General features: G+C 42.6%; 1 protein-coding gene across 1 annotated transcript; it reads right to left on the bottom strand.

Annotated features, from left to right (window-relative positions):
- Nucleotides 1-118: 118 nt before the first annotated feature.
- On the bottom strand, nucleotides 119-27969 carry Dlat (dihydrolipoamide S-acetyltransferase). The gene is made up of 14 exons (XM_031344022.1): nucleotides 27605-27969; nucleotides 27091-27192; nucleotides 26579-26703; nucleotides 26258-26414; nucleotides 22104-22230; nucleotides 19081-19268; nucleotides 17869-18010; nucleotides 11674-11741; nucleotides 10886-10978; nucleotides 10451-10558; nucleotides 6666-6781; nucleotides 3999-4161; nucleotides 3308-3444; nucleotides 119-2253 (listed from the first exon to the last, which is right to left on the bottom strand). The coding sequence occupies exons 1-14, from the start codon at nucleotides 27878-27880 to the stop codon at nucleotides 2124-2126; spliced, it is 1932 nt and encodes a 643-aa protein (XP_031199882.1). The 5' UTR covers nucleotides 27881-27969; the 3' UTR covers nucleotides 119-2123.
- Between the last annotated feature and the right edge of the window lie 14 nt (nucleotides 27970-27983).

The raw sequence follows: 27983 nt of genomic DNA on the forward strand, positions 1-27983 counted from the left end.
AGCTTGATGGCATCACTCATCCTGCCAGTTCTACAACTGAATTGTCACCTGTATTGGGAGCTGACACTTGATATTAATCATTTAATGTGAAAGAAACTACAAATAGATCAAACATTAGTTCAGACACACTGAAAACATGTTTAATTTTTAAACAATTGTTCTTGACCCAAAACACTGTTTCTAACGTTTTTCAGTTACCATTCTGAGTCCAGATTTAGATTACAGGTGAGATTTAGTCTTAACTGAGAACATTTTTGTCAGATGACAACCTTTTATTTTTCTTTCAAGAGAACAAAAGAGCATTAGCAAAGAATGAGTCATTTTTCGATTTCACATTTGATCAGATTTGGCTCATGCTAAGGGTGCGCCCTTGTGATACGCATGTTCGTTCTGCGGTTTTCAGTGCCTCAGTGCTGAGGAGGCAGGCCCTGCATGGGACTGTCTGCAGAAACACACCATTGGAGGCTTGTGGACTGTTTGGAGTGTCGCTTGTGCACCATGTGATAATGAACACTTAGAAACAGATTCAACACCGATGAAACACGTCAAATTTCAGGGGGTGCCCCCCATATTACACACAAGGTCATTTTAAAGTCACAATCTCAAACATTTATAAAAACACATCAACAGGAAGTCTGTTCCCAATTTATTTTTACTCTCCTGCGTGTCAGCCTGCTTCCCTCCTCCAACAGAAAGGTAAAACATAGTAAAATGAAAGAGCACACTGGCCAGGGAGAAAGCCACCTGCCTACCTAAGTCTTTCTGTCCAGTAGGGTCTCAGGGCTCTTACTTTATATACGAGACAGGACTGGGGTGAGAGGATACTCTTGAATATACACTTTTTTGTTTTGTTTTGTTTTTTGAAACAGGGTTTCTCTGTGTATCCCTGGCTGTCCTGGAACTTACTCTGTATACCAGGCTGGCCTCAAACTCAGAAATCCGCCTGCCTCTGCCTCCCAAGTGCTGGGATTAAAGGCGTGCGCCACCACCGCTTGGCTGAATATACACTTTTTAAAAAACTTTCTCCAACCACAGATTGTCGTGTTGTTTTGGGTATTATTTGATTTTTTTTTTTTTTTAACTGAGACAGAGACTTGCTAGATTGTTGAACTATTCTCCTGCTTTATCGTTTTGAGTAGCTTGGCATTGCATGTAGCACTATGAAATGCCCACTAACATCCTCTCATTTCCTTTCAGGCAATATCTGATAAATGAACTTTGGCACATATACAACTCTAAACCATATATTACATATGTACACTTCTCCCATCTACATTCTATAGTCATTCCACAGAGTTCTGAACTTGAGTAATAACGTCATAACTGGGTTCATGTACAGTCAACATATAACGTGATAACTGGGTTCATGTACAGTCAACATCCAGTTCACCTCAGAAGGAAAGGTCTACTTCTACAACTTGTTCATTTCAATATGGATGTTCTTTTATTTGGAGGAAACTGCAGAATTCTCAAGTTATACATTGAAATTGTTTATAAATAAATACATAAATTTTCATTTATATCAAGAAGCTGGCTTATATCTTTATCTTGAGGGGAAAGCTATTTTATTTAGAGATTCATATAAAAATAACAGTTGGTTGAAGAGGTTTAAGAAAATGATGACTCTTAAAGTTTCACTTATTTTCCTTGAATGATAAACTTAAGTCATGTAACAGGAGACTTTAACTAGGGTTAGATTCCAAAGTAAAACTTTTGTTCAAACTCCTCCCATAAAAAATAATTTTCATGACTTTGTTTCCCTCACACTTAAATAAGTTGAATTGGTTAAACTCTAAACTCCAAGGTCTCATCCATTTTTATGAGCTTGTCTGCAGGAAGCCACAATCCTACCCATCTATAACCCCAGGAAGGTCTTCTCACCAAAGAGTTAGGCTTCCTGTCCCTCCCCTGGGAGTATACACAGCTTTAAATTGATGTTTAATTATTAAAGGGGTACAATATTTGGGTGTAACTGGCATTTAAAAAAGATTCATTTATGTCTATTACAAATAAATTATCTGGACTGAATAATAAAATTAACTAGTGAAACTTTAAAAGAACCACCTGTTTAATAACATATAAATATAATGTCAGCAGAGAAAGAGTAGAAGTTCTCGGGTAAATTATAACAACATAGTTATAGGCTTTTCAAGGTACTTTTTGAATTCAGCAAGCCACTGGGCTCCAACTGCTCCATCCACAACTCGATGATCACAGCTGAGTGTAACAGACATCACACTAGCCACATCAAAGCTAGAAAGAAAAACATCAGTGGGTATTCTGAAGGAAACCAATGAGCCCAAGACAACAACCCCCACGTGCTGATCCCTACCATAATCCTACCCTTTTATCATTCACAGGACTGAATTTAGGTCACTTATATGCTGTGCAAACAAACAACAAAAAACTAGTTTTTAAATATCTGAGACAGTTAACCAGGCTGGTCTTGAACTTGCCATGTAATTGAGGTGGGTTTTGAACTTTTTTTTTGGTTTTTCGAGACAGAGTTTCTCTGTATAACCCTGGCTGTCCTGGAACTCACTCTGTAGACCAGGCTGGCCTCGAACTCAGAAATCCACCTCCTTCTGCCTCCCAAGTGCTGGGATTAAAGGCGTGTGCCACCACTGCCTGGGCTTTCAGGCTCTAGAGTAGCTGTGATTAGAGATCTGCATATGAAAACTGGTTCCACCCACTGTTTATCTTTAGCTCAGACTGTCACCTTGAAGGAAAACTAAATACATGCCAAACTATACAAAACAGGCCAAATTCTACTTTTCATCTATTATGATATAGATCTACTTTTGTAGAAGTCATTAGCATTCTGTTTTTGTCTGCTGTCATAGGACAATGGCAAGGACTCGGTAACAGATCACATGGCCCAAAAAGCTAAAATATTTACTATCTGACTCTTTAAGAAAAAACATGCAGCTAGGCAGTGGTGGTGACACATGCCTTTAATCTCAGCACTTGGGAGGCAGAGGAAAGTGGATTTCTGTGAGTTCAAGGCCAGCATGATCCACAGAGTGAGTTCCAGGACAGTCAAAGCTGTGCAGAAAAACCCTGTCTCGAGAAGAAAAGAAAAGAAGAGAAAAGAAAAGAAAAGAAAAATATGCCAGCCAACCTGTCATCTAGAAATCTCAAGACCATATCTCAACTATGACTGAAAGTCATAAAATCCTTAGTAAAAGCAAAGTGGCTTCCATTGCATCTCATGCTATATTTACTGATGCTACTAAAAGCCATATGTAAAAACCGTTAAGGACATAATTCAATCACATTCCCAGCTCCTCCCCACTTCCCCACTCACCCTTTCTCATTATCTGCTGGGATCAGTTTATCCTCTGAAGCACCAATTGCCAAAATACATGCCTGAGGTGGGTTAATAATCGCAGAGAAATTCTTAATTCCAAACATCCCTAAATTGGAGATTGTAAATGTTCCACCCTAAAGGAAAAATGTATGAAAATAGATTACCTTGTTACCATAACCAAGAAAAAAAATTACAAATATTCTCTAAAGAAGCCATGAGAAAACCTTTTATTTAAGAAAATCTTGAGCCAGACAGTGGTAGCGCATGCCTTTAATCCTAGCACTTGGGAGGCAGAGACAGGCAGATTTCTGAGTTTGAGGCCAGCCTGGTCTACAGAGTGAGTTCTAGGACAGCCAGGGCTATACGGAGAAACCCTGTCTCGAACCCCACCAAAATAAAAAAAAAAAAAAAAAAAAAAAAAAAAAAAAAAAAAAAAAAAAAATTTAAAAAGAAAAAGAAAATCTTGAATAGGACACACACGATATAAACCAAAGTCAACTAGCTGTACTGGCTTTCCCAGGCAATTATGAAAATATGTCTTTCAGCTTTCCCCATGTAACTCAATTGCTTTGTTTTGAAGACCAAGTATTATACGATATGTAGCAGAATCAAAATAGAAAATGCAACAAGAGAGTGAGGCTGAGCTTCAGAGCAATACATGCCTTACAGCTGAGGGATGGCATCCTACCTGGAACTCGTGAGGCTGAAGTTTACCCTCTCTTGCTTTGGAGGCTAAAGAAACAACATCACTAGCAATGGTTTCCAGTCCTTTTATGTGTGCATTAAACACAATAGGGGTGATAAGTCCTGCAGGGGTACTGACAGCAACGCTGACATCAACCACGTGATTTCTGTCAAAGAAGAAAGTGGAGTCAAAAGTCACCACCATAAAAGACTAAGAGCTGCACAGGCTGGAGGGAGGGCTCATGGCTGATAGCACTGGCTGCTCCCCCAGTGGACCCAGGCTCAATTTCCAGCTCACAGCTATCTGTAACTCCAGTTCCAGGAGATCTGGCACCCTCACACATACATGCAGGGAAAATACCAATGCACATAAAAATAAGTACATCTTAAAAAAAAAAAAGTGCTGGGTGGTGGTGGCGGCGCATGCCTTTAATCCTAGAACTTGGGAGGCAGAGACAGGCAGATTTCTGAGTTTGAGGCCAGCCTGGTCTACAGAGTGAGTTCCAGGACACCCAGGGCTATACAGAGAGACCCTGTCTTGAAGAAAACAAAACAAAACAAAACAAAAAAACCAATAACAACAAAAATAGCTGGAGTGTCTCCCTCAATTCTTCCATCCTCTGCCTTGCCAGAAGGAAGAGGAAGAGGGGGAAGAGGGAAGAGGGAAGAGAAAGAAAAGGAAGAGGAGGAGGAAGAGGAAGAGAAGGAAGAGAAGGAAGAAGAGGAGGAGGAAGAGGAGGAAGAAGAAGAGGAAGAGGAGGAAGAAGAGGAGAAGGAGAAAGAGGAGGAGAAGGAGGAAGAAGAGGAGGAGGGACCACTAAAAAGTGCCAAGTTAAAGTAAATATGGATCTTGGATATATACTTCAAACACTATAGGTGCTTAGGATGCAGCTTAGGCAGTAGAGCACCTACCTATGCACAAAGTTCCAAGTCTGGTACCCAGTATCACTAACCACAGACATACACATACACACACAGAATTTTAGAAGGAACTGTGCTATTGTTCAGAGATGTCTATTCTATGTGTTAACATCTTGATGTGCTTTCTCTTTCAATTGTATTTTTTTTTTTTAAAAAGGAAAGGGCGAAGGGGAAGAAATGTATCAGAAGGTTGCTTTCACACTTATTTCCCTTGCTGTTCTTGATTAACGCACCAAGTAGCTCCCAAAAACATCATCATAATCAGCATGAAACAAACTGACCTTTCTGGGTTGTAAATACAATATAAATATATTGGCTGGACCAGAGTCTGCAACAAAGCTTGAGGACATAGAGAAAAGAGTGAGAGGAGGGGCACTGTGTGGACGGGGCTGGCGAGGTGGCTCAGTGGGTAAAGGCACCCACAGTCAAGCTAACAGACAGCTTCAGTTCAAGCCTGGGAACTCACACGGTGGAAGGAGAAATCAGATTCCCAGAAGTTGTCCTGAAGTTGGGCATGGCAAACTTGTACATCAAAGAGCAGGGGTGGGAAGGTGGAATGGGGTAGAAAGGTAGGTAGAAGGGGAGTAGAAAGGGAGAGGGGGAGGGAAACAAAACAAAAAAGCTGAGACACCATGGGAGAGAAACCAGAGTGCTCAGGACTCAGAGGAGGTCATGACTCAGGAGAAACTTAAGCTAGGACTCCCAGTCCTTTCTAAGTAGATCAGCAGGTGCCCTATACCTTGAGCAGCATCTCTGAAACATTTTTCACTCCGTAGGTCAAGATGGCCTAAATATCATCTGTACCCTTTGTAGAGTTTTCTCAGTAAGACACTACACAAGTGTTTCTCTGAGCTCTGTGACTTGTCCTGCTGAAGGGGACATGGGGACCTGTTTGTAGTCAGTTGCCAGATCTGAGAATAGCATTTAAGAGAAGACAGTTATGTGGGACTAAGGCCCAATCTCTGAGACCTAAGACTATCTCCAGATACACAGAATGAAGGATCCAGCTGCTGCCTACAACTGGCTGGCCTCTGAGGATGCATGTGTAAGTGGCAATGTGAATGCATGAGCACAGGAAAGGGGAAAAGGGGTTTTTTCTTTTAATAATAATTGTACTAATGCTGGGGTTAGGAAGAGGACCAGAACTCGGCCCTTAGCGCCTATGTCAGGCAGCAGCTCCAGTTCTGAGGGATCCGGTGCCTCAGGCCTCCTTGGGCTTCTGCACTCATTGCACATTCCCATACCCAGAGACACAGTCACACATAATTTTAAAAAACTAAAAACTACAGTATAAAAGTGCCTACCTACATTCTAGAAAAGACCAGGGCTTGAGCTGGAATCCTGTCACTGACCAACTTACTAAGCTGGGACAAACTACAGAACTCACTGAGCCTCCCTCTGATTCTTCATCTAAACAAGCAGTGAAAACACTTAACTGATAAAGTGGTCCCAATGACCTAATGCGTTGTACCGCCAGTGACAAGCTGACAGAACTTCCTGGTGACCAGGGAACGGATTCTACCTTGCTGTCTGACAGTCATTATCAGTGTAACTAGACTGTGTTTTACACCAATTTCCTTTACTGACTTCATATAAAGAATCGCAGCCTTTACTGGTCAGTTGTGCACCGTCTCAGGTAGTTTCATGTTGTTTCAAACCCATTTGCTCAGGGGCATCAGTCTCCACATCCCTAGCTGCAGTCAGCAGACACGAGCTAGCACAGGTCACTGCGGAGTCTCCAGTCACTTACTGTCTTATAACTGTGTCCATCCAAGATGAATTTGCTTCGGGAACTTTCAAACAGGCCAAAGCCGAAGCTTTTATGATGAAGTCATTGACTGAGACTTTTCCTTTACCTTCAAGCATCTGTTAAACACAAGCAACTAGTGTTATTAGTGCCCCCACCAAGAAGAAGCAGGTTTTTTTAATCTACTGAATGAAGGCATGGCAGCAGCTGAACATTGTGATTTATGGCATGTCCCTATTTTCATTTCAACTGAGCCAAGGTGTTTTTTTCTTTTTAAAAGATCAAGTAAATGACAACCACACTAACAAATGTTTGTTTGAAAATAAGGAAGTAGACTCAAATTCCTCAAATCAGGAGTGAAACTGGGACATGCTATCCAACATAAAAAAGAAGTACTATGAATACCCAACACCAACAAATTACACAACCCAGATAAAATGCACAGGTTTCTAGAAAGAAACAACCAAAAAAAGAGTATAAACTCAGAATAAACATAATCATGAGCTCTAACTGGTAGTGCGATCTGCTCACATAGACTAGACCCAGATGGCTTGGAGTTTTTTCAAGACAAGTTTCTTTGTCCTGGAACTCACTCTGTAGACCAGGCTGGCTGAACTCGGAAATCCGCCTGCCTCTGCCTCCCAAGTGCTGGGATTAAAGGCATGCGCCACCACTGCCGGGCAACTAGCCCATAATACCAAACACTTAAAGGGTAACATCAATCTTCACCTAGCCTGCTAAAGACCAGAAGACTTAACAACTTAACAATTCCCCCAGTTGGAGTCTCATTCCAAAATCAGACAAAAACCCAACAGCTAAAACCTAAATATTATCTTATAAATATAACAGAAAAGCCCTTAACAAAATACCAGCAGACAAAACTGCAATATATAGGAAGGCCTATTAGCTATGACCAAACGGGTTTTGTTTCAGGAATACAAGAGTTGGTAACATCTAAAAACCAATTAAAGTGTGCAGAGCAGCACGTGACTATTCTCTTATCTCCTTTGGAGGCGTAGGAAGGAGAATCATTTGAATCCAGAAGTATGGGCATCACCATGATATCTTTCTTCTTAAAAGAGAAAAAGATCAATTACTATGGAATGCCCTAACAGAACATAAAGGCCACATGACTGCTTCAACAGCCCAAAAAAGACAGAAGAAAATTCAGTACCGCTCTTCACAACAAAACAGTTACTGAACTTGGAGGGAGCACACACACACACACACACACACACACACACAAATTTGCACAGATACAAAGCACATAAATAATAAAGCTTAAAAAAAAGACAAAAAGAAAAAAGAGAAAGAAAGGTGATGCATGCTACAATATAGCTGAACCTTGAATATGATAAATGACAAGCATTTGGTAAAGAATGGACTTCATATGCAGAGAATTCCATTTTGCCTACTAGTAAATCTTCCAAGACAAAAATGTAAGACAAAGGGCTATTTGAGGTGGTGAAAATGATCCAAAATTTACCATGGTATTGTGGATGTATTCTGAAATACATTGAGTAGGACACTTCAAATGTGTGAATTGAACATGGCATTAAAATGGTATCAATATCTCAAAAAAGCCATCCCAAATAATACACCAAATACAATGGATACATCTATCTGTTTCAACACTTTGATTTTTATAAATATTTTAGTTGTAGCTGGGCGGTGGTGGTACACACCTTTAATCCCAGCGCTCAGGAAGCAGAGGCAGGAGAATGTTTGTGAGTACAAAGCCAGCCTGGGACACATTCCAAGACAGCCAGGTCTACATAGAGAAACCCTGTCTTGAAAAACAAAACAAAAAACTTGTGTGTGTTTGAGTGTGTGTGTGTGTGTGTGAGCGTGCGGGCGAGAGCGCGCACCTGTATGAATATATATATATGTGCCACATGCAAATAGGAGCCTGTGGAGGTCAGAAGAGGTGCCAGATCCCCTGGAAGTAGAGTTCCAGATAACTGGAGGTTGATGAACTTATGTTGGGAACTGAATATAACATGTGTCCTCTGCAAGAACAAGTGTTCTTAACTCTGAGCCATCTCTCTAGCCCAGCTTCAGAACTTCGACAGTAACTGTGTGCCATCATCTCCTATCTCTGACAAGCTCTGTTGCTGATTCACTCATACAATCAGTGATGTGCCTCACCTGTCCACTCCGTGTTGGATACAAAATGTATGAAGCACCAAACACTAAACAAATCTGTGCTCAGGGAGCAGACCTTGTAAAGGGAGTGACTGTGCATCCTTCACATAGCATCTTACAAAGTGTTTTGTGAACAGGTGTTAGGGAAAAGTAAATTTAGAATGAGAAAGTCGAGTCAAGGCAATACATGTCAAGTCCTTAAGGAGGTCAAGGAGGAAACCACAAGGACACAGTAGGGTCTACATGGAGAAAACATAAGTACAGAATGTAAGGTAGGGATGCTGAGAAACAGCAAGGCACCAGTGTGTCTTCATTGGTGGGAAACCAGCTCAGAAAGGTCACAAAACACCCTGTGAAAGGCCCTGTATGCCACTCTAAGGAGCTGATAGGGTTCTTTTGCTCTACTACTTTTAAAAGAACTTTTACATTTATTTATTTTATGTGGTTGAGTATCTTTCTCATTCTCTGCCTTACATATGTGCATCCTGTGTGAGCCTGCTGCCTACAGCTAGAAGCATCTATAAGTTAACACATAAGTCACCATGTGGGTGCTCAGAACTGAACATGGATTCTCTGCAAGAGCAAGGAGTCCTCTTAACCAAGCCATTCTCTAGCCCCACTCTGCCTTACTTCTTGAGAAAGAGTCTCTTGCTGAATGTAAGTCACAGACTTAGCTAGACTGGCTACTAAGCCAGCACCAGGGATACTGTCTGCCCTCCCAGTACTGAATTGCAGGCACATCAAAGTGCCTGCTGTTTTACATTAGCGCTGGGAGCTTCATACTTGTGCAACAAGTACTTCACGGATCTCTGTCTCCCAGTCTTATTTCTGTTTTTACAGCCCTTGACCCTTAGGGTTCTCAACCATTAGCATGAATTTTCTTCACCTCTCTGCCAATCCAAACACAGTACATTTTCCATAGTTTGGCCACATTTGTCTTACAGCACTGTGAATTCCCCAACTATCACTGGTCTCCTTCAACACTCTGCTGAACTCCAATAATGAACACACACAGTGTAACTGAGTAAACAATTGAGAGGCAGCTTCATAAAACACCTGGTCTACAAATGAATCCTGCCACCTTTATAAAACCACCTTCCCTTCCTGTCACACTTAGTAGTGCCCCAATTCCATCATAAATTTGTGCTGAAGACAGGCTGCTTTTGCTCTCTATCCCCAAAAGTACCTTACGCTAAGCTTAGTGCACATGTACTATCTGACTATAAACATAAATATCATTTCTAAGCTACCAAAGCAGCCTCAAGCATCAAATCATAGAGAACTTGCTAGACTAATATCTATCCATGGCAAAGTGCGTTTCAGATGCTATGTTCTAATCAAGGGTTAACAGAAAAGCCAGAAACGGTGGTGGACTCCTGTAACCCCAACATTTTAGAAGCTACAGCAGAACTGCAAGGTCAATGCAGTTTTGGTTCTATGGCGGCCCAGGTGTGAGCTACATAGTGAGATACTATCCAGAGAGTTACAACAAATCAAAAGAAGTTAAATGAAGTTTCCCAGTATATTCTCTACTTAACAATGTCAAGTGGCAGTAATTTTCTATCCTTAACCAGTTTCTAATAACAAAGCACATGGCAACACTGTAAAGCTTTCGTGGGCAAGACAGAATTTCCAGGTTTTACCTTATTAAGCTCCTTCCGCACCAACAGCACCTCTCCCATATTTACATCGACAGAAAGGTAATAATGAGGTATCGTCTGCTTCGACTGCATGAGCCTTTGTGCAATCACCTGAAACCAGAGAGAGTTCAGCATCAGTCCCCAGCTGACCCCAGACGGTCCCTAACTCAGTCTGCTTGCCTCTTCCTCAGCTCCCTTGCAGCTTACCTCACACGTCAGAGTAAGACAAAGGACTGCTCCTTCTAGGAGATTAGCCACAACAGACTTCTTTACCCCAGTTACTCAACTGACCACATCAAACCTCCCCCTTAAACTAATAATCTAATATTTTCAACTGGCAAGGTTCTTTTTGGTGTTTTAAACTACCACACACACAACTAAACAGCCAGAGTGGAAATGCCCAGCAGCTCTGGTTGCAGACTTCGGTGGTGCTCTTACTCGACGAATGTTGCTGATGGGGATGTCTGTGAAGACACCTGCAGGAGCTGGTGCCACTCTTGGACCCGGGGGAGCCATGGCAGCTGCTGCAGCCTAAGAGGGAAAAGAAAAAACACTTGGTGACTGGCTGGAGACCACCTGGGACATGCTACTGCTGTGGAGGACTACCCGCCCAGCAAAGCTCCGAGGAGTAGCTGGTTCCAGAGGAGAAGCTGGTTCAATCTCCACAGAGCAAAGGGGACTCAGATTAGACTCTTTATTAAAACCAGTCTAGGCATGGTGTTGTATACCTAAATTCCTAGCACTCAAGATGCTGAGGCAGGAAGATTTCAAGTTCAAGGTTAGCCTGCTTCCTCAACATAACCAGAAGAGAAAGCAAAGCTTTTTTTTTCCCCCCTTGGTTTTTTGAGACAGGGTTTCTCTGTGAAGCCCCGCCTGTCCTGGAACTCACTCTGTAGACTAGGCTGGCCTCGAACTCAAGAGATCTGCCTGCCTCTGCCTCCCAAGTGCTGGGATTAAAAGTGTGTGCCACCAGTGCCTGGCAAAGAAAAGCATTTTTAATTGAAGAATTAAAGAAAGAAATATAAAAATGAAGGCTGTGGGCCAGGATGTAGCTCAGTTGCAGGAGTGTTTGCCAAGCATGTATGGAGTCCCAAGATTTGGTTCCCACAATAATAATAATTTTATCATTGATTGAGGCTAAAACCAAATGAATGAATAAATGAATGAATGAAATGAATGAATGAATGAAATAAAATTTTAATTTTAAGAAACCAAAAATAACTCACAGGAGCAGCCTTTGTAGGCACAAAAGACTCAATGTCCTTTTTGATGATTCTGCCTTCTGGTCCCGTCCCTGAAGAAACACATAAATATCACATATGTGACAGCATACCACTGGATCTCCAAGGTTAACACTGTGACCCTGAAAAGACCCTCTCTCCCTCACAAGAGTGGCTTTGTTAATTGCTCATTAATCCACAGAGTGCCCTGGATCAATAGTAGTTTTGTTTATTTGTTGTTTTTGTTTTTGTGGAGACAGGGTTTCTCTGTACAGCCATGCTGTCCTGGAACTCACTCTGTAGACCAGGCTGGCCTCCAACTCAAGAGATCCGCCTGCCTCGTCCCCCACCCACCCAGCCAATAGTGGTTCTTTTTAACTATTATAAATAGTAAACACTTTTCTCTTAAAGTTTTATCCAGTTAAATTGAATTCTTTATTTTCTTGCATTTTCTTATTTAGTTTCTTTGCTTTTAAGTTGGGAAACACTGACATAAGACTAATACTGACCATAAATCAAAAAGGGAAATTAGCTGTTGACTGTGGTTATCTTAAAAAGCAGAACAAAACAAAAAAAAACTCAAAACAAAACAGAACCCCAACTCATTGAACCTTGGAATACTCTTATTTGACCATAAAGTACAATACAACCTTTGTGTAAGGTCGACAATTATCTGAAATAAACCATTTTTACTTCAGAATAGCATGAATAATGTGTAACTGCGATGATCTCATCCTTAGAATCATTCATTTTCCATAATTTTCAGGTCTTTCACACCAACCAAAACTAAATCTTCCCATGCTACAAACCAAGGAGAAACTACTACAATGTATCTAAGAGACTTTCAAGTTCTCTCACAGGCTTAGTTTATTCAAATTCCCCTCCCTCCTCCCATCTTTACCTCAGGGTTAGGGCCTCAGTTTAAGGCTTAGGCCCAAGTACATCACCCTGACCTTGAAGCAAATTCAGAATTTAGTTATTATAATACCTTTTACACTGGCCCACTTCTAGAAAGAAATTGGTCAAATTGATTAATCTTCCCCCATGGCAGCCTTTTAAAGGATTCCCGCTGTGTGCAGTTCTTCCCAATTCCTTTCCTTCGTTATGAAAACAGAGTTGGCTACAACTGTCTCTCCTCACCAGGAGCTCTAGAACAGAGGTGGCAGGGACCTCTATTAGATTCCCCACCTTTTAAGCACAGAGAAACCATAACCTCCCCTGCAATCGGGACAGAGCTTGATGCCCAACCCTTGACCCCTCAAGAGGAAACCAGCTACTCATCACAGTTAGCTGTGTTAGCCAACAAACACTTTTCCAACAAAGCACACGGGTGATCCTAAAGCAGCAGGTATAAAGGGAAGAGCTAGCTGGCAGGAAACACGGAGAACTCTGTGGGATTAGGCAGCTGACTACAGTCACCTGTCTCATCTGCAGGATGGAGATTATAGTGCCAGCCCTGTGTTCAGAGCTCTGTGAGCTCTGAGAGCAATGGGACAGTGAGGCAGAGGGTGCACCATGTGCAAACATACACTACCACTGGGCTCTCAACACCAGAAGCCTCAGTTTCTTCTCAGTAGTTAACGTTTTGGCTAAATTTCCTAATTACCGTGCTCCTCTATCTGACTTTTGGTTCTCCTACAATGGGTTTTTGGGTTTTTTTTTTTTCTTTTTCTTGCTTCCTCCTCCACAACCCCAATAATGAATGAATAAATAAATTTAAATCCCTGAAATCCACAACAAACATCTTCTCTTTGCTAGTACAGTCATAGGATAAACATAGATAAGTTTGCTCTTTGTTCCAGGCTTTTGGCTTGGGCCTTCCAAAATCTAGGAAATTACCCAAGTGATAAGTTTTTGCTTTTCCCAATCAAACCTCTTTACCTCACACTAGTTTATGCTAACGAGGTGACCGAGGGTGGGGCTTCCGGATAAGGGACATCAGTCTTGTTAGTCTAAAGACCAAACACTCGATTAGTGTGGTAACTTTCAATCTTCTTTCCATTCCCCCTCCCCTGCTTCCTGCACCAATTCCAACTAACAGGAGAGAGTGGAAGTTGACTTCAATAACCATTGACCAGTGATTTCTTCAAAAATGTCTTTATGATGACATCTGCATGAGCTTCCTAGTTAGTGAGGACAGCAATGTGATGGCAGGATGGCAAGTCCCCCCCTTGCACGGGTGCTCCATGTAGCCCTGAGAGTGCGTGGGTGCTCCAGTATCTCTCCCTGCTATATCTTGTCCTATGCATCATTACCATTGGCTGTGCCTGAGCTGTACTCTTTACAATATCTGTCAGTCATTTTAGCTAATTATGAAACCCATGAAGAATTGGCAATCTACAATTCACTGCTGAGTTAAACATACAGTAGTCCTCAGGACACAGAAAGAATCTGAAGGGAGAGCTCCCTTCACCTATGGAGTCTCATTCTAACTCTGAGTTGTGAATGTCAGAAGTGGGCTGAACCACTGGACACTCAGTGGTGGCTACATGAAAATACTCTAAACACTTGGTGTCAGTGAACACCATACAATCCTGAATCTTGAGCTCAATGAGTCTAGGCTACAAAAGCCTGGTTAAAGTCCCAGGACTAAAATAAAAGTAACTGGAAGGACACTGCACTCTACTGACCCTTCCACTCTTTGTAGCCCTGACCGTCATCCCCACCCCCTCCGTCTTTCCTTCCTTTCCCCAAATGACATTTCTCAGGCTGTTAGAATCATCCCCTTGCAGAACTCTAAAACAGTGTGTATCTTCTATTATACACCAGGGTGACTCATTATTGCTTGCAATAAAAGGTATGCACTTGGTTGAGTCAGCTCAGAATTGAAAATCTGAAACAGATGTACACAAGTTTCCAGAAACCCAACTGTCCCCTGAAATTGCTCCTAAACCCTAGCCTACTTATAATCTCTCAATCTCAGCCCTTCCCAGACATTCTCTCAACTGATCATCTTAATTTACAGATGAACAGTAGCAAGAAGGGATTCTTCCATCACCAAACCAGCAATCCATAGTCTCAACTAAAGCAGATAAAATGTTCTAAATTCTACTTAAGGCCAATCCCACTTCTTTTTATAGTCAAGAATTCTGTACTGTGTCACCACAACTGTCTCTAATGGACCAGGTTCTCAAGGAGCGGACCCTGGCAACAGCTGAAAACACTTTGTGCCTTGTGAATGTTAGCACTCACACAGTGCTAGACAAGTGCTCTACCACTGTGCCGCAGCCCCAGCTGCCTTGGTCTGTGCAACCCAGCAGACCTTGAACTGATCCTTCTGCCCCAGCTTTTTGACCTCTAGATTACGGGTATGTGCCAACCATGCCCAGCCTCTTCTGATCCTTCTCACCCTTGATTCTACTCTCCCCTTTCCTCTCCATGCTCCATGCTTCACTATGTTCCTCAAACATGCCAGGGTTTGTTTGATTCCAGACCATGGGCCACTAGTGTAGTGCCCTCTGCCAAAATGCTTTTCTCTGACCCTTTACAAGGCTGTGCACAGGTGACTCCTTGTCTGGACATGAGCTCATGCATCACCTCTTCAGAGAGATCCTCCTCACCCATCCTAAAAGTCACCGAGTCTGCCACCGACAGATTTGTCGCTGAGTCTATTTCTTTTTAGCTCTTAAGTCACCTCAGTTCATAATAAAATGTAGAGCCAGGAGCTAATATGCTTTCTCTGCACAAGCACTGCTTACTTATTAACCTTCACACTGTATTAAGTATTATTTTTATATACAAGTAACAGAGCCAGAAAAGGTCACACTGTTAGCATAAGGCAGAGCTGACACTTAAACCTGGGCATTCCAGCTCTGGATCCCATCCTTAACTATGATGCCAGACTTTTGTGACTTCATTCGCTCCTGGTGGCCAGTAAAGTTGGGATGCCCTCCACCTTACACACAAGTACCTAAGGCATACCTGCTTCTCAATAACTATGTGTTTAGCTAATACTAAAGGAATCACTTGGAGACAGATGGACTGCTATGACACACCTACCCACACACTACTTGCAGATGACCAGTGTGCTATGCTGTTTTTACAAATAAATTTGAGGCAAGATCAAAAAAAAAAAAAAGACTCACTTAACCCGGCCTGCATGAAAACAATACAGAGGTTCTTCATTACCTCCACCAAAATAACCAGCACTGCTACCTCTCCAACAAACAGCCCTACTAGGCCAGGTTCTTCAGGTACAATTACTAACTCAGCCCCTCTGCTCTGTGAAATACCTTAAACGTGTCTCATACTAAGCATAGTTGTATAAAGTGTACACCAACAAACAGCAGCAGGTGGTGAGTGAGAACCAGACTGAGGGCAACAACTGCAGATCTGAAGACAGCACAGGATAATGGAAAAAATACAGAAATTAAAATAGGACCTGATGTTCAGGCCTCTAACCCTCGATACTCAGGAGGCTGAAGATAGAACATTGCAAGTTCAGGGCCAGCCTGAGCAATTTTTTTACATTTTGAGATGCTATAACAAAACAAAGTAAAGAGAGTGGTAGGAATATATATGAGTGTTACAGTGTCTGCCTACTATGATCATAGGTTTAGGTTTTAAAAAAAACAAAAACCAAAACCTGGGTCATTGAGAAAGCTCAATGTGTAAGAATGTTACTGCCAAGCCTAATGACCTGAGTTCAACCCTTATGCATGAGATGTCACACTGTATACAGAGGTCAGAGGACAAATGACAGGAGTCAGTTCTGTTTCTACTGTGTGGGTCCCAGGGACAGTACTCAGGTCAGCAGCAGCCAGCACTTTTACCTGATGAGCCAGTTTTGCTTATTATTACACTCAGTTAACCTAGCGCTGAGTTATTACACAGCCACGTCCTATAACTCAGTATTGCTCAACAAGCACATATGCTTCTGCCAACACTTAAGTAAGACAGGATAAAGACAAGGAAATTGTGGGGTTATGAGAAGGGAAGGGAGCACCTCATCCTGAAGTAGACAGAAGCCTCTCAGTATCTGAGAAGCAAGAATTCCAACATTAACATCCGCTAAAGCCATGTCTCCTCCCAGTAATAAAACAACAATTTTCTAGGAAGCTCATCAAAAATCCCATTTATATTAGAAGACTTGTATTATATATAACCCTTATGGCTCCTGGTTTTATCTATAGATTATAATTCCATCCACAGCACTTACTGAGCCACCCCTACAATCCCACTCACCAAGGGGAAGAGGGAGCAAGAAGAGAGCCGCCACAGTGGTATATATATGGCTAACGGTGGGGCATCTAATTGCAACTCTCCTCATGGACCCACTATATACTTGGGTATGTCTGACCTTCTCTGACTGTCTCTTAAAAAGCCCATACCCACACTTGGGCATAAATTATTATTTCCCAGAAATAATTTCTATTTCTGTTAATCTCCATTCTTAAACTCTTCATTAAAACTATCTTTTATAGACAACACTGTTCTTTGATATGCTTTTGATTTTTTTGTGAGCACATTTCTTTTGTTTTGTTTTTTACTCTTTTTTTTTTTTAAGATTTATTTATTTTATGTATGTGAGTACACTGTAGCTGTCTTCAGACACACCAGAAGAGGGAATCAGATCCTATTACAGATGGTTGTGAGCCACCATGTGGTTGCTGGGAATTGAACTCAGGACTTCAGGAAGAACAGTCAGTGCTCTTAACCGCTGAGCCATCTCTCTGCCCTTGTTTTGTTTTTCAAGACAGTGTTTCTTTGTGTAGCTCTTGTTATCATGGAACTCACTCTCTAGACCAGGCTAGCCTTGTACTCAGAGATAGGATTATAGGTATGGGCCACTATGCCTGGCTTATGAGCACCTTTTTATTTTTAATAAAACCTCAACTCAGCTTCATTCTGACAAGTCCTGAAATTCTTTTCTGCCACCAAAGCCACAAAGCCTGGGTTTGCCTGAGTCCAGGTCCCTAAGACTACAGGAACTAGCTCCTCAGAGCTCTGAGGGCAAACGTGAGAGACACTTCCTTCTCTCAGCACTGCTGTTGAAGATTTCCTATGAATAGAGGAAAGTCTGAAAAGGCATACAAATCACATAGGCAATACTAGGCAGATCAAATAGAGCACAGTAATGCTTTCCCTACTCCGTGAAGGCAGCAAGGATGTCTCCTTTCACACAGGTGTGTGCGCTGGCCTTACACACAGCATTTAACTAAGCTTTAACGGTCTGAGCCCTTTCTTCAGAAGGAAACTTACCTTTAACTTGGGTGAGGTCGATCCCTTTCTCTGCTGCCAACTTCTTTGCGAGAGGGCTAACGAAGATCCTTCCCTTTGGTCCAGCAGGAGTGGCTGAGGGGGTAGGGGCTACAGGCTGGGGAGTGGGAGGAACAGCTGCCACCTGTGGGAAAGAGGTTATAGAGATCCATCCATCACTGCACAGATAACCTGACAGAACAAGGTTCATGTTTTAGAGTGGAAAAGTCTTTACAATTAAATGATGTTTATGCACTTTCCTGGTTTGACTAACATAAAAGACAAATGGCAAGAACACTTTCTGTCATGCTAACTAGAGAGCTGTAGAATTAAAACTGGCCTATGTATAACATACTTATCGCCTGTCATTTCTTGTCATTTTTCCTTTTGAGACTATGTAAGCCACAGTGATCGTCCTGCAGCAGCCTCCCAAGTACCTGAACCACCAAATACCTTGCTTCCTGTCAATTCTTTATTTCCACTGAGTATATAGTTAACCTGAGTTCTGCTTTATTTAATCTCACTTCAGGATATAAAATGATAGCATCAGGCAGGGCTGTGGTGGTGCACGTCTTTAATCCCGGCACTTGGGAGGCAGAGGCAGGAGAATTTCTGAGTTCGAGGCCAGCCTGATCTACACAGTGAGTTCCAGGACAGCCAGGGCTATACAGAGAAACCCTGTCTCGGAAAAAAAAATGATAGCATCAGGTTCCATGTTTCAAGTATCTTAAGGAATGGACCACCCCACTCCCTGCATCTGAATCAATGCAAGTCTGAGAATGCAAGCTTCCTCTGAGGAAGTGTACTTCTAAACCCATGGAGGAGTACACTGGAGAGTACAAGTTCATGATGCTACTACAAGTCATGTCACTTCAGGGTCCAAAGTCTAAAACATGCTTTATCAGCTACAATCAATCACAAGTACCAGAACTGGAGTGAAAACAGGTCATAAGTTGAGCAACACAAAATGTGAGGTGAAACCATCACCTCCCATGGACATGACATGACACCACTAGCAGGACATGTAACTTACCTTAGTTCTCAGCAAGGCTTAAGAGGTGGACAGCACATGATACACGCACATACACACATCCACCCCCCTACCTCCCCCCCTGCAGATTAACACATACTGCAAGTCACTTTCCTTCATGTACGGTCTGGACACACAGGAACCTGAGCTGCATGGACAATTCCCCAATTCAGTAGCACACCTACCGGGGGTGGGACAGGCGGTGGTGCCTGTGGCTTTAAGCTGGTCACTTCTGTTGGCCTGTAGTCTGCAAATGCTGCTATATCTTCCTGTTTTTCTACTATGATACATAGTGGAGCTCCCAGAGGAACATCCCTTGTGCCTTCAGGGACCAGGATTTTTGCCAGATAACCTTCTTCTTGTACTTCAAAACCTTAAGTAGAAAGAAAATCGTTATGGGACTCAAGCCTCCACCATTCCTAGGTGAACCTCACTAGGGTTTCAGGTAAGACATTTTTCATATTCAAAGTACTAGTATAGCTTTTTGTTTTTGCTTTATTTTTGACAAACTACTTAACTTCTTTATGCCTCTGTTTCTGTCTTTAACATCAAATAGTACAGTTAACCCTCTGTGCACAGGTCCTGCATCCCTAAATCCATTCAACTGTAGGTCAATATTACATTGTTGCTGACATGTGCTATGTACACTGCACGCTAGGCTTCGGGGGTCTGAACTTAATTAGCACATTTTTACTCTTGCAACTATTTCCTAAGTAATCCAGTATAACAACTACTCACACAGCTCTGGTGTAGTGGGCATTACAAGGAACTGGAAATGATTGAAGTGTACAGGGCTAGAGGCATAGCTCAGTAACACAAGTCTTACTAATTTGCTCAAGGCCAGAGGTCCAATTCCAGTGACCCCACCCACCCTCCAAATACTATGCCACTTATTTAGGGAACTTGAATCTATAGACTGATCCTTGAATCAGGGTGCCAACATGTATACTCAGGAATGGCTGACCATACAATCTTTACATAAATGTTATGGATTTAAATCAATTAATGTTTTTAAGTACTTACCCTGCACACAGTATAAATGAAAAATGCAATTAGCCCTCCAAATCTATGAGAGCAAAACAATTTTGGGGGAAAAAAACTGCACTTGTGCTGAGCACACACGAATGCCCTTCTGGAGCCAATCAGATCTGGAGCCAGTCAGTATCAGTGGATACTGACTCTGTCTGTTCTACCAACCAAGACTGCAGACAGTGGCACATTTTAAGAGTTACTGAAAATGCCTCAAGGGCAGCTTTATGTGACACTCACAGTACACTAAGATGGTATCAGCTGGACTGCTAGAAGTCAGAGTTACATGGAAGTCAAATTACGAGAACTAGCAGCAGGACAGTAACATGGGATTTCAGCAGTAAAAGTGTTCTCAGAGCTCCTCAAAGGCTGTACTTGGCATTATTCTAAATTTTTCAATAGGATGAAATACAGTATCACTGGAGTCTCTGCATCACCAGGTAAGATGTTACTCAGCTGCTGTTTCTCTCAAACACTGAAGACTTACAAAGGTAAAGGCTAAAGCTGGGTCTTTTCTTGTAACCACATCATCAGGAGCCTGAAATAGGAGGATGGTAGCTCAAAGTTAGCCTGAGCAACATAAGTTCCAGACCAGACTAGATTGCATAGCAGGGAGTTCCCTGAAAAACACAAACTAGCAGCATGGCATGATGAAGCAAGACTTTAATCGTAGCACTCAGATCTCTGAATTCCAGGCCGTCCAGGGTGAGTGAGACCTTCTTTCGGAAACTTACTAATTGATTTAATTTAATTAAACATAGCAAAACCAAGCTACTAATAAGGGCAAGTTCTGCCTTCCGGATCTTGCTCTCTGCAGTTATGTTTCTTCTGGACAGATGCATCTCTAATGAATCCTTCCATTTCCCAACTGGGAATACTCAATAGAAGATGTGTTCAAATTGGACAGAGGAAGCGCACATCTAAGGCTTGGCAGCAAGCACCTTTCCCACACCAAACCATCTTTCTGGCCCTTGCTTTTTCCTTTAGGCAGGATCATTCTTCTAACAGCTCTGAGGGAACCAGGCACAGCAGTACAGCCTGTAATCCCAGCACAGTATCATCTCAAAGAAGAAAGAAGAAGAAAGAGGAGGAGAAGGAAAAACAGGAGGAAGAGGAAGAGGAGGAAGAGGAGGAAAAGAAAGAAAAGGAGGTGGGGCTGGAGAGATGGCTCAGTGGTTAGGAGCACTGACTGCTCTTCCTGAAGTCCTGAGTTCAATTCCCAGCAACCACATGGTGGCTCACAACCATCTGTAATGCGATCTGATGCCCTCTTCTGGTGTGTCTGAAGACAGCAACAGTGTACTCACATACATTAAATAAATAAATATTAAAAAAAAAAAAAAGGAGGAGGAAGAAGAGGAGGAGGAAGAGGAGGAGGAAGAGGAGGAAGAGGAGGAGGAGGAAGAGGAGGAGGAAGAAGAATAAGAAGGAGGAGGAGGAGGAGGAGAAGGAGAAGGAGAAGAAGAAGAAGACACTATAAAAAAGTATAGTATATCAAAGAATAAGATGGTGGGAGGGGGAGTCTTACTCTTTGATTGGCACTTGCCCTAGGCTACCAAGAAAATGGTGAAGAGCACTGTGTGACCACTACTGCCTGATACCTACGTCCTGCTCTGCCACTACGGCATGGATGAGTCTTCTGATCCTGGAAACCATGGAAGAGTGGAAAGAAGTTCAGAACACCTGGGATTATCAATAGATACAAGCACAGATACATGAATGCATAGTGGCTAAATCAATGAAGGGGCACATGGAGATGTGATCCGTGTGAAGACTGACATCCACATCACTTTCAGGTTATGAGACTAACCTACACCCTGGGTACTGTTTCCCTCAGAGTCACCTGCAAGGCTTTGGTATTCTCCTGCCCTAGAGGGCATGACTTTCTTCCTCCTCCTTTCTTCTTTTCCCATGTTTAGACAATGGCAGTTCTGGTACAACTTCTGAGTACCATAAAAATACAGCCAAGAGAGCAAACCGGGGCCTTAGATAGATCCTGACACATCCTCCTTTGATGAGTACAGCTCAGAACGGACACGTGTGGCTGTGATGACTTTGTTATAACATGTCCCAGGCAGCAGAGCTCAGGCCTGTAAACGTCTCATTAGCACTCACTCAGTACAGGAAAGGACAGCTGTCCCCCTCCTCACTCAACTACCCAGAGCTGAAGAAATCTCACCTATAGTGGCCTTGTCGGTCTCGATCTCTGCCAACAAGTCTCCTTCACTCAGCTTCTCGCCTACTTTCTTCTCCCACCTCTGGACCGTGCCCATGGTCATGGTTGGGGAGAGGGCAGGAAGAACAATCTGTGGAGACAAATGCCACACATCACTGCTTAACCAAGAAGCATGAAAGCGTTCAGGTAAGCGCATGCTTACCAACTACACAGTGAGACCTTGTCACCCATCACAAAAGTCTGTGCTAATTGCTTTCCCAGTTAAATCATCCTTCAGAACAAGAGTGATTATACACGACCAGTCACCCAGAAACTAACCCATCCTCCAAAGTGAAAAGCAACAGGGAGATGGGAAAGATTTCTTTTAGATGGTCAAAATCAACCAACCAACCAACCAACCCCCTCCCCCCATGCACCCCCACCTCTCTGCACAGACACAAGTATCTTTCCAACCAGGTCAGTGGTTCTTAACTTTTCCAATGCTGCTACCCTTTAATACAGTTTCCCAGGCATAAAAATAAATCTGTAGGTACTTCATAACTGTAATTTCACTACTGTTATGAGTCTAGTATAAGTCTCTGATATGCAGATATCTGAGGTGAGACCCCTGTGAAAGGGTCATTTGGCTCCTAAAGGGGTTGTGACCCACAGGTTGAGAACTGCTGATCTATGTTACCACCAATACTTTTCATTCTCTTTTTCTTTTCTTTTATTAGATTTTTTTTTATTTACATTTCAAATGTTATCCCCTTTCCTGGTTTCCCTTCCAGAAACCCCCTATCCCATCCCCACTTCCCCTGCTTCTATGAGGATGTTCCCCCACCCACCCACCCATCCACTCCCACCTCCCCACCCTGGCTTTCTCCTACACTGGGGCATCGAGCCTTCACAGGACCAAGGGCCTCTCCTCCTCCCATTGATGCTCAACAAGGCTATCCTCTGCTACATATGTGGTTAGAGCCATAAGTCGCTCCATGTGTACTCTTTGGTTGGTGGTTTAGTCCCCAAGGAGCTCTGGGGGTCTGGTTGGTTGATATTTGTTCTTCATATGGGGTCACAAACCCCTTCAACTCCTTCAGTCCTTTCTCTAACTCCTTCATTGGGAACCCCATGCTCAGTCCAATGTTTGGCTGCAAGCATCACCTCTGTATTTGTCAGGCTCTGGCAGCACCTCTCAGGAGACAGCTATATCAGGCTCCTGTCAGCAAATACTTCTTGGCATCAGCAATTAGTGCCTGAGTTTGGTGACTGTATATGGGATGGGTCCCCAGATGGGGCAGTCTCTGTATGGCCTTTCCTTCAGTCTCTGCTCAACACTTTATCTCTGTAATTCCTCCCGTGAATATTTTGTTCCCCCATTTAAGAAGGACCAAAGCATCCACACTTTGGTCTTCCTTCTTCTTGACCTTCATGTAGTCTGTGAATTATATCTTGGGTATTCTGAGCTTTTGGGCTAATATCCACTTATCAGTGAGTACATACCATGTGTGTTCTTTTGTGTTTCAGTTACCTCACTCAAGATGATATTTTCTAGTTCCATCCATTTGCTTAAGATTTCATAAATTCATTGTTTTTAATAGCTGAGTAGTACTCCATTGTGTAAATGTATCACATTTTCTATATCCATTCCTCTGTTGATGGGTTCTTTCCAGCTTCTGGCTATTATAAATAAGGCTGCTATGAACATAGTGGAGCATGTGTCCTTGTTATATGTTGGAGTGTTATATGTTGGAGCATCTTTTAGGTATATGCCCAGGAGTGATATAGCTGGGTCCTCAGATAGTACTATGTCCAATTTTCTGAGGAACTACCAGACTGATTGTACCAGCTTGCAATCCCACCAGCAATGGAAGAGTGTTCGTCTTTCTCCACATCCTTACCAGCACCTGCTGTCACTTGAGTTTTTGATCTTAGCCATTCTGACTGGTGTGAGGTGGATACTTTTCATTCTTATAGGATGATCTTGGTCTAGATAAAGCACTCTGCTGGATTTGCTGTGTTCTGCAATAAGCATCTTTCACCCATAAGAAACCATACTTATTTCACACCATACACACACACACATATATGCATATATATTTTTAAATTAAGAGCTAGAGAGATGGCTAAGTGGTGAAGAACACTTGCTGTATAGGAACTGAGTTTGGTTCCTGATGGGCCAACTTCCAAGCACCTGTAACTCCAGCTTCAGTGAATCCAATCCTGGGCCTCCAGGAATACTAGCATACACATGATGCACATGTGTACACACACAACTTTTTAAAATGCACATTAAGAGCAATCTGGGAGCATAGGACGAGGTTCAATAGTAGAAAAGTAGCTGACTAGCATGCATGAGCCAAGACTAGAGGGAAAACCCACAAAACTAAACACCATTCTTCATAGACTAGAGAAACAATACATTAGATTTTTTAAAACTGTTTTTTAAAACAACTTTTTGATGTGGTGTGTGTGTGTGTGTGTGTGTGTGTGTGTGTGGTATATGCACAGGTGTATATAAGTGTGCAGTGCAGAAGCCAGAGGAGGATATAAGGTGTCTGTGCTATCTCCCTCATTTTCTTGAGATAGGGTCTCTCTCTGAAGTCAACAACAAGCCTCACTCTCCAACTCCCTGTCTCTGCTCCATAGCCCTATGGTTATAGAAGAGAACTTACTCCTATGATGACCTCTACACATTTTAGTGCACACTAGATGCATGTAAAAACAAATATTTTTATTTTGGACAGGGTTTTTCTGTATAACAGCTCTGTCTATCATGTTCAGAATTTCTTTTCTTTGTTGCATAATCACCAGTGAAGTATTGGGGGGGGGGACAGAAAGAGAAATACACTCATTTATTTATTTTTTCTATCTCAAAGGATTCTTAGGGCCCAATTCTAACACTTGAACACAAAGCAGGATAACATGGAGAAACGAGACCTTATGTAATAAAATAAGGTTGCTGAACTGAAAGGAATAACCATGAAAGCCAAAGACCAGGAAAAATTTCATCACAAGGGATTGTTACCAACAGAATCGGAACATGATTTCCAGAGAAGAAACTAATTCACCCAGAAATCTTATAAAGGAAAGGTCAAATCTTGATCCTTTAGGGTTTACTTACTTCCAACATCAAGACCGACCACACAAAGATACACAGAGGAAAGCTCTAATAACGTGATTCAGTGCACAAGCTTTGGCGTCTGTATATGTTTTTTCTTTGGCTCTTTTTTCCCTGTTTGACCCTATTCTAGTTTATTTTTATTTTATTTTATTTTATTTTATTTTTTAGATGTCTAATAAGAAAGAGAAGAAAAGGGTATGGGTTTGGATAGGTAGGGAAGTAGGGAGAATCAGGGGGTGGGAAACTGTAATTAGATTATGTATAGGAAGGAAAATCTACTTCAAAAAAAAAAGCATGAGTCAGTTTCCTAGAAGCTGATCTAGGTTTGTGGTAACCACATTTATGGCCAACAACAGCATTGTTACAGTGTTATCTTGTAGACTTATTCCATACTGCTTACTCTTTTTAAATGAATTGTTTACTTTTATTTTATATGTGTTGGTGATCTGCCTATATGAATGTCTTTGTGAGGGTGCTGGATCCCCTGAAACTAGACTTGCAAACAGTTGTGAGCTGCCATGTGGTTACTGGGAATCAAACCTGAGCCCTCTGCAAGAGCAGTCAGTGCTCTTACCACTGAGCCATCTCTCCATCACATCACCTTCATACTTATTCTTTATTGTTATTTTCTCATTAATGTGTATTATTGGACTGCTTCATCTATGCTTAGAAGTAGCTCACTCTAAACCAAAGGAAAACTTCATCTGGGGACTTTCACTCAACAGACAGCACCTGTTCTCTACTTAAATTCTACTTGTATAGGAAAAAAAAAATCATTTCCAAAACCTTTAACATTGTTTGTGAATGAGAAAAACCAAGCATTATCCTGCATGCTGTGCTAAGGCTGAGAAAGGTTAAAGAAACTGTCCAAGCTCACACACTTGGAAACAACAAGAATACAATTTTCACAGTTAAAATCTCTGTATACTGCTGAATGACAGGTACTTATATTTCATAATGCAATATGAATGCAATAGCCACCCATAAAGAAAAATGACAATGAAAATATTAATAACAAGTCATCAGGAGCCGGCACTCGGAAGCTGGGTCTTACCTGCATATGAGTAGGATAGGAGCTACCAGGAGCACTTGCAGAAGGTGCAGCTGGGGCGGCAGCTGGAGCCGGAGCTGGGGCTGCGGCTGGGGCTGCCTGTGCGGTAGCTGTTGCTGAATCCAATGTATAATTTTTAAAGGCCTCAATATCCTGAGGCCTGAAGAAAAAAGGAATACATAAATATAGAATTTATAAAGCAAACCCAATCCCTAGCTTCCCAGCGAGTCCTCCGATGTCTTTAACTTCCAATCTGAGTTAAAATACTTTAAAAAGCAACAAATATTCACAAATTACAAGGATTTTTTTTTTTTTTTTACTCACTTTTCAACTGTGATACAGATGATGGATCCAACTGGAACATCTCTGGTCCCTTCAGGAACAAGTATCTTGGCCATATAGCACTCCTCCAGGCTCTCAAATCCAACAGTAGCTTTATCAGTTTCAACCTGTTAACACAAAGCACTGACTTAGGTTTGTACTACCAACCTGCAGTTAATTAGAATGTGTCTAGAAATCCATACGAAGAGAAACCCACTACCTCAGACTTGAAAGAATGGTTTAAAAACATTTTATGGTAGAAACCAGGCATTGCCAGCATTCCGGGGCAGACCTCTGAGCATTGCAGGCCAGCCAGAGTTACATGGTGAAACCTTGTCTCAAAAACAGTTTAGCTAACTGCAGACAACTTAGCTAACCAATCATCTCTAATAGAAGGGAAGGGGGAGGGGAGCAGCTTCTTAAAGAGAAAGAAGAAACTACCTACCAGAAGGCTGAGCTTTAGTCTATTCAACAAAGCCACTCCCTTACAATCATCTGCATATTTTAAGACTTACCTCTGCAATTAGATCACCCTCACTGATTTTTTCCCCTTCTTTTTTTTCCCAACGGGCTATGGTGCCTGCCTGCATTGTAGGGGAAAGGGAAGGTAGTGGAACCTGCAGAAAAAGAAGCATACATTTAAACAGGGATAGTCAACCCTCGGCGGGCTTTAGAGTTTCAATCCACCCAATTCCATGCAAAGTATTTACTGAGTCCCATTACAAACTGGTCACTGGAGATACAAAGGGAGTTCTAGCATCCCAGAAATTCATGACTTTCAGTTGCAGGTTGATCCTCCAGTCAGTCTAGTGGATCTGAGAAAGCACATGAGACTTCTCAGACCTTTTTGCTCACAGCCCCAGGCTTAGAGCTCTTCTTTCAATAGAAGAGATCCCCACTGGAAAGGTCTTGGGCAAGGGACCGTAATAGATCTGGAAGGGTGCTGGCTGTCGGAGGCCTCTCAAGGAGGATTCCACACGTCAAGGAGCGGGCTCTGAAGGACAACGGGCTCCGGGGTGAATCACTCACCTTCTGGTGCGGGGGGAGACTGTAAGAGCGGCGGCTGGACGACCCCAGGAGTTGTCGCAGTAAGCGGTTACGCGGGATGGTCCCGGAGCCATAGCTCCAGCTGCACAACGAGCGGACCCCATAGCTGGGGATCCCACTGCCGCAACGAACCGCAGCGGGGCCGGTCCGCGGGCTCCCGCACGGGGCGCCGGAGCCTTCCTTCAAGGCTGCCCCGCGAGCCCTGAACCCGGCTCTGGGCACAGCACTCTGAGCCCTCCGCGCACAGACGCGCCACATTACTGCCACTGACCCCCACGCCCCAAAGGCTCCACCGTCTCCGGAGTGACCTCTCCAAGAGCAGCGCGGCTCTGCCGTCAGCCGCGCACTGCGGTCGCGCAGT

This window comes from Mastomys coucha, unplaced genomic scaffold (assembly GCF_008632895.1).
Source record: "Mastomys coucha isolate ucsf_1 unplaced genomic scaffold, UCSF_Mcou_1 pScaffold23, whole genome shotgun sequence".
NCBI classification, from domain to species: domain Eukaryota; kingdom Metazoa; phylum Chordata; class Mammalia; order Rodentia; family Muridae; genus Mastomys; species Mastomys coucha.

Coding starts and splice junctions, on each gene's coding strand:
- Dlat (XM_031344022.1), bottom strand. CDS start 27,880: ATGTGGCGCGTCTGTGCGCGGAGGGCTCAGAGTGCTGTGCCCAGAGCC. Junction 22,231..26,257: donor CCTATCCTACTCATATGCAG/GTAAGACCCAGC, acceptor TTGTCTCCACAG/ATTGTTCTTCCTGCCCTCTC. Junction 11,742..17,868: donor CGACCTCACCCAAGTTAAAG/GTAAGTTTCCTT, acceptor GTGTTTCTTCAG/GGACGGGACCAGAAGGCAGA.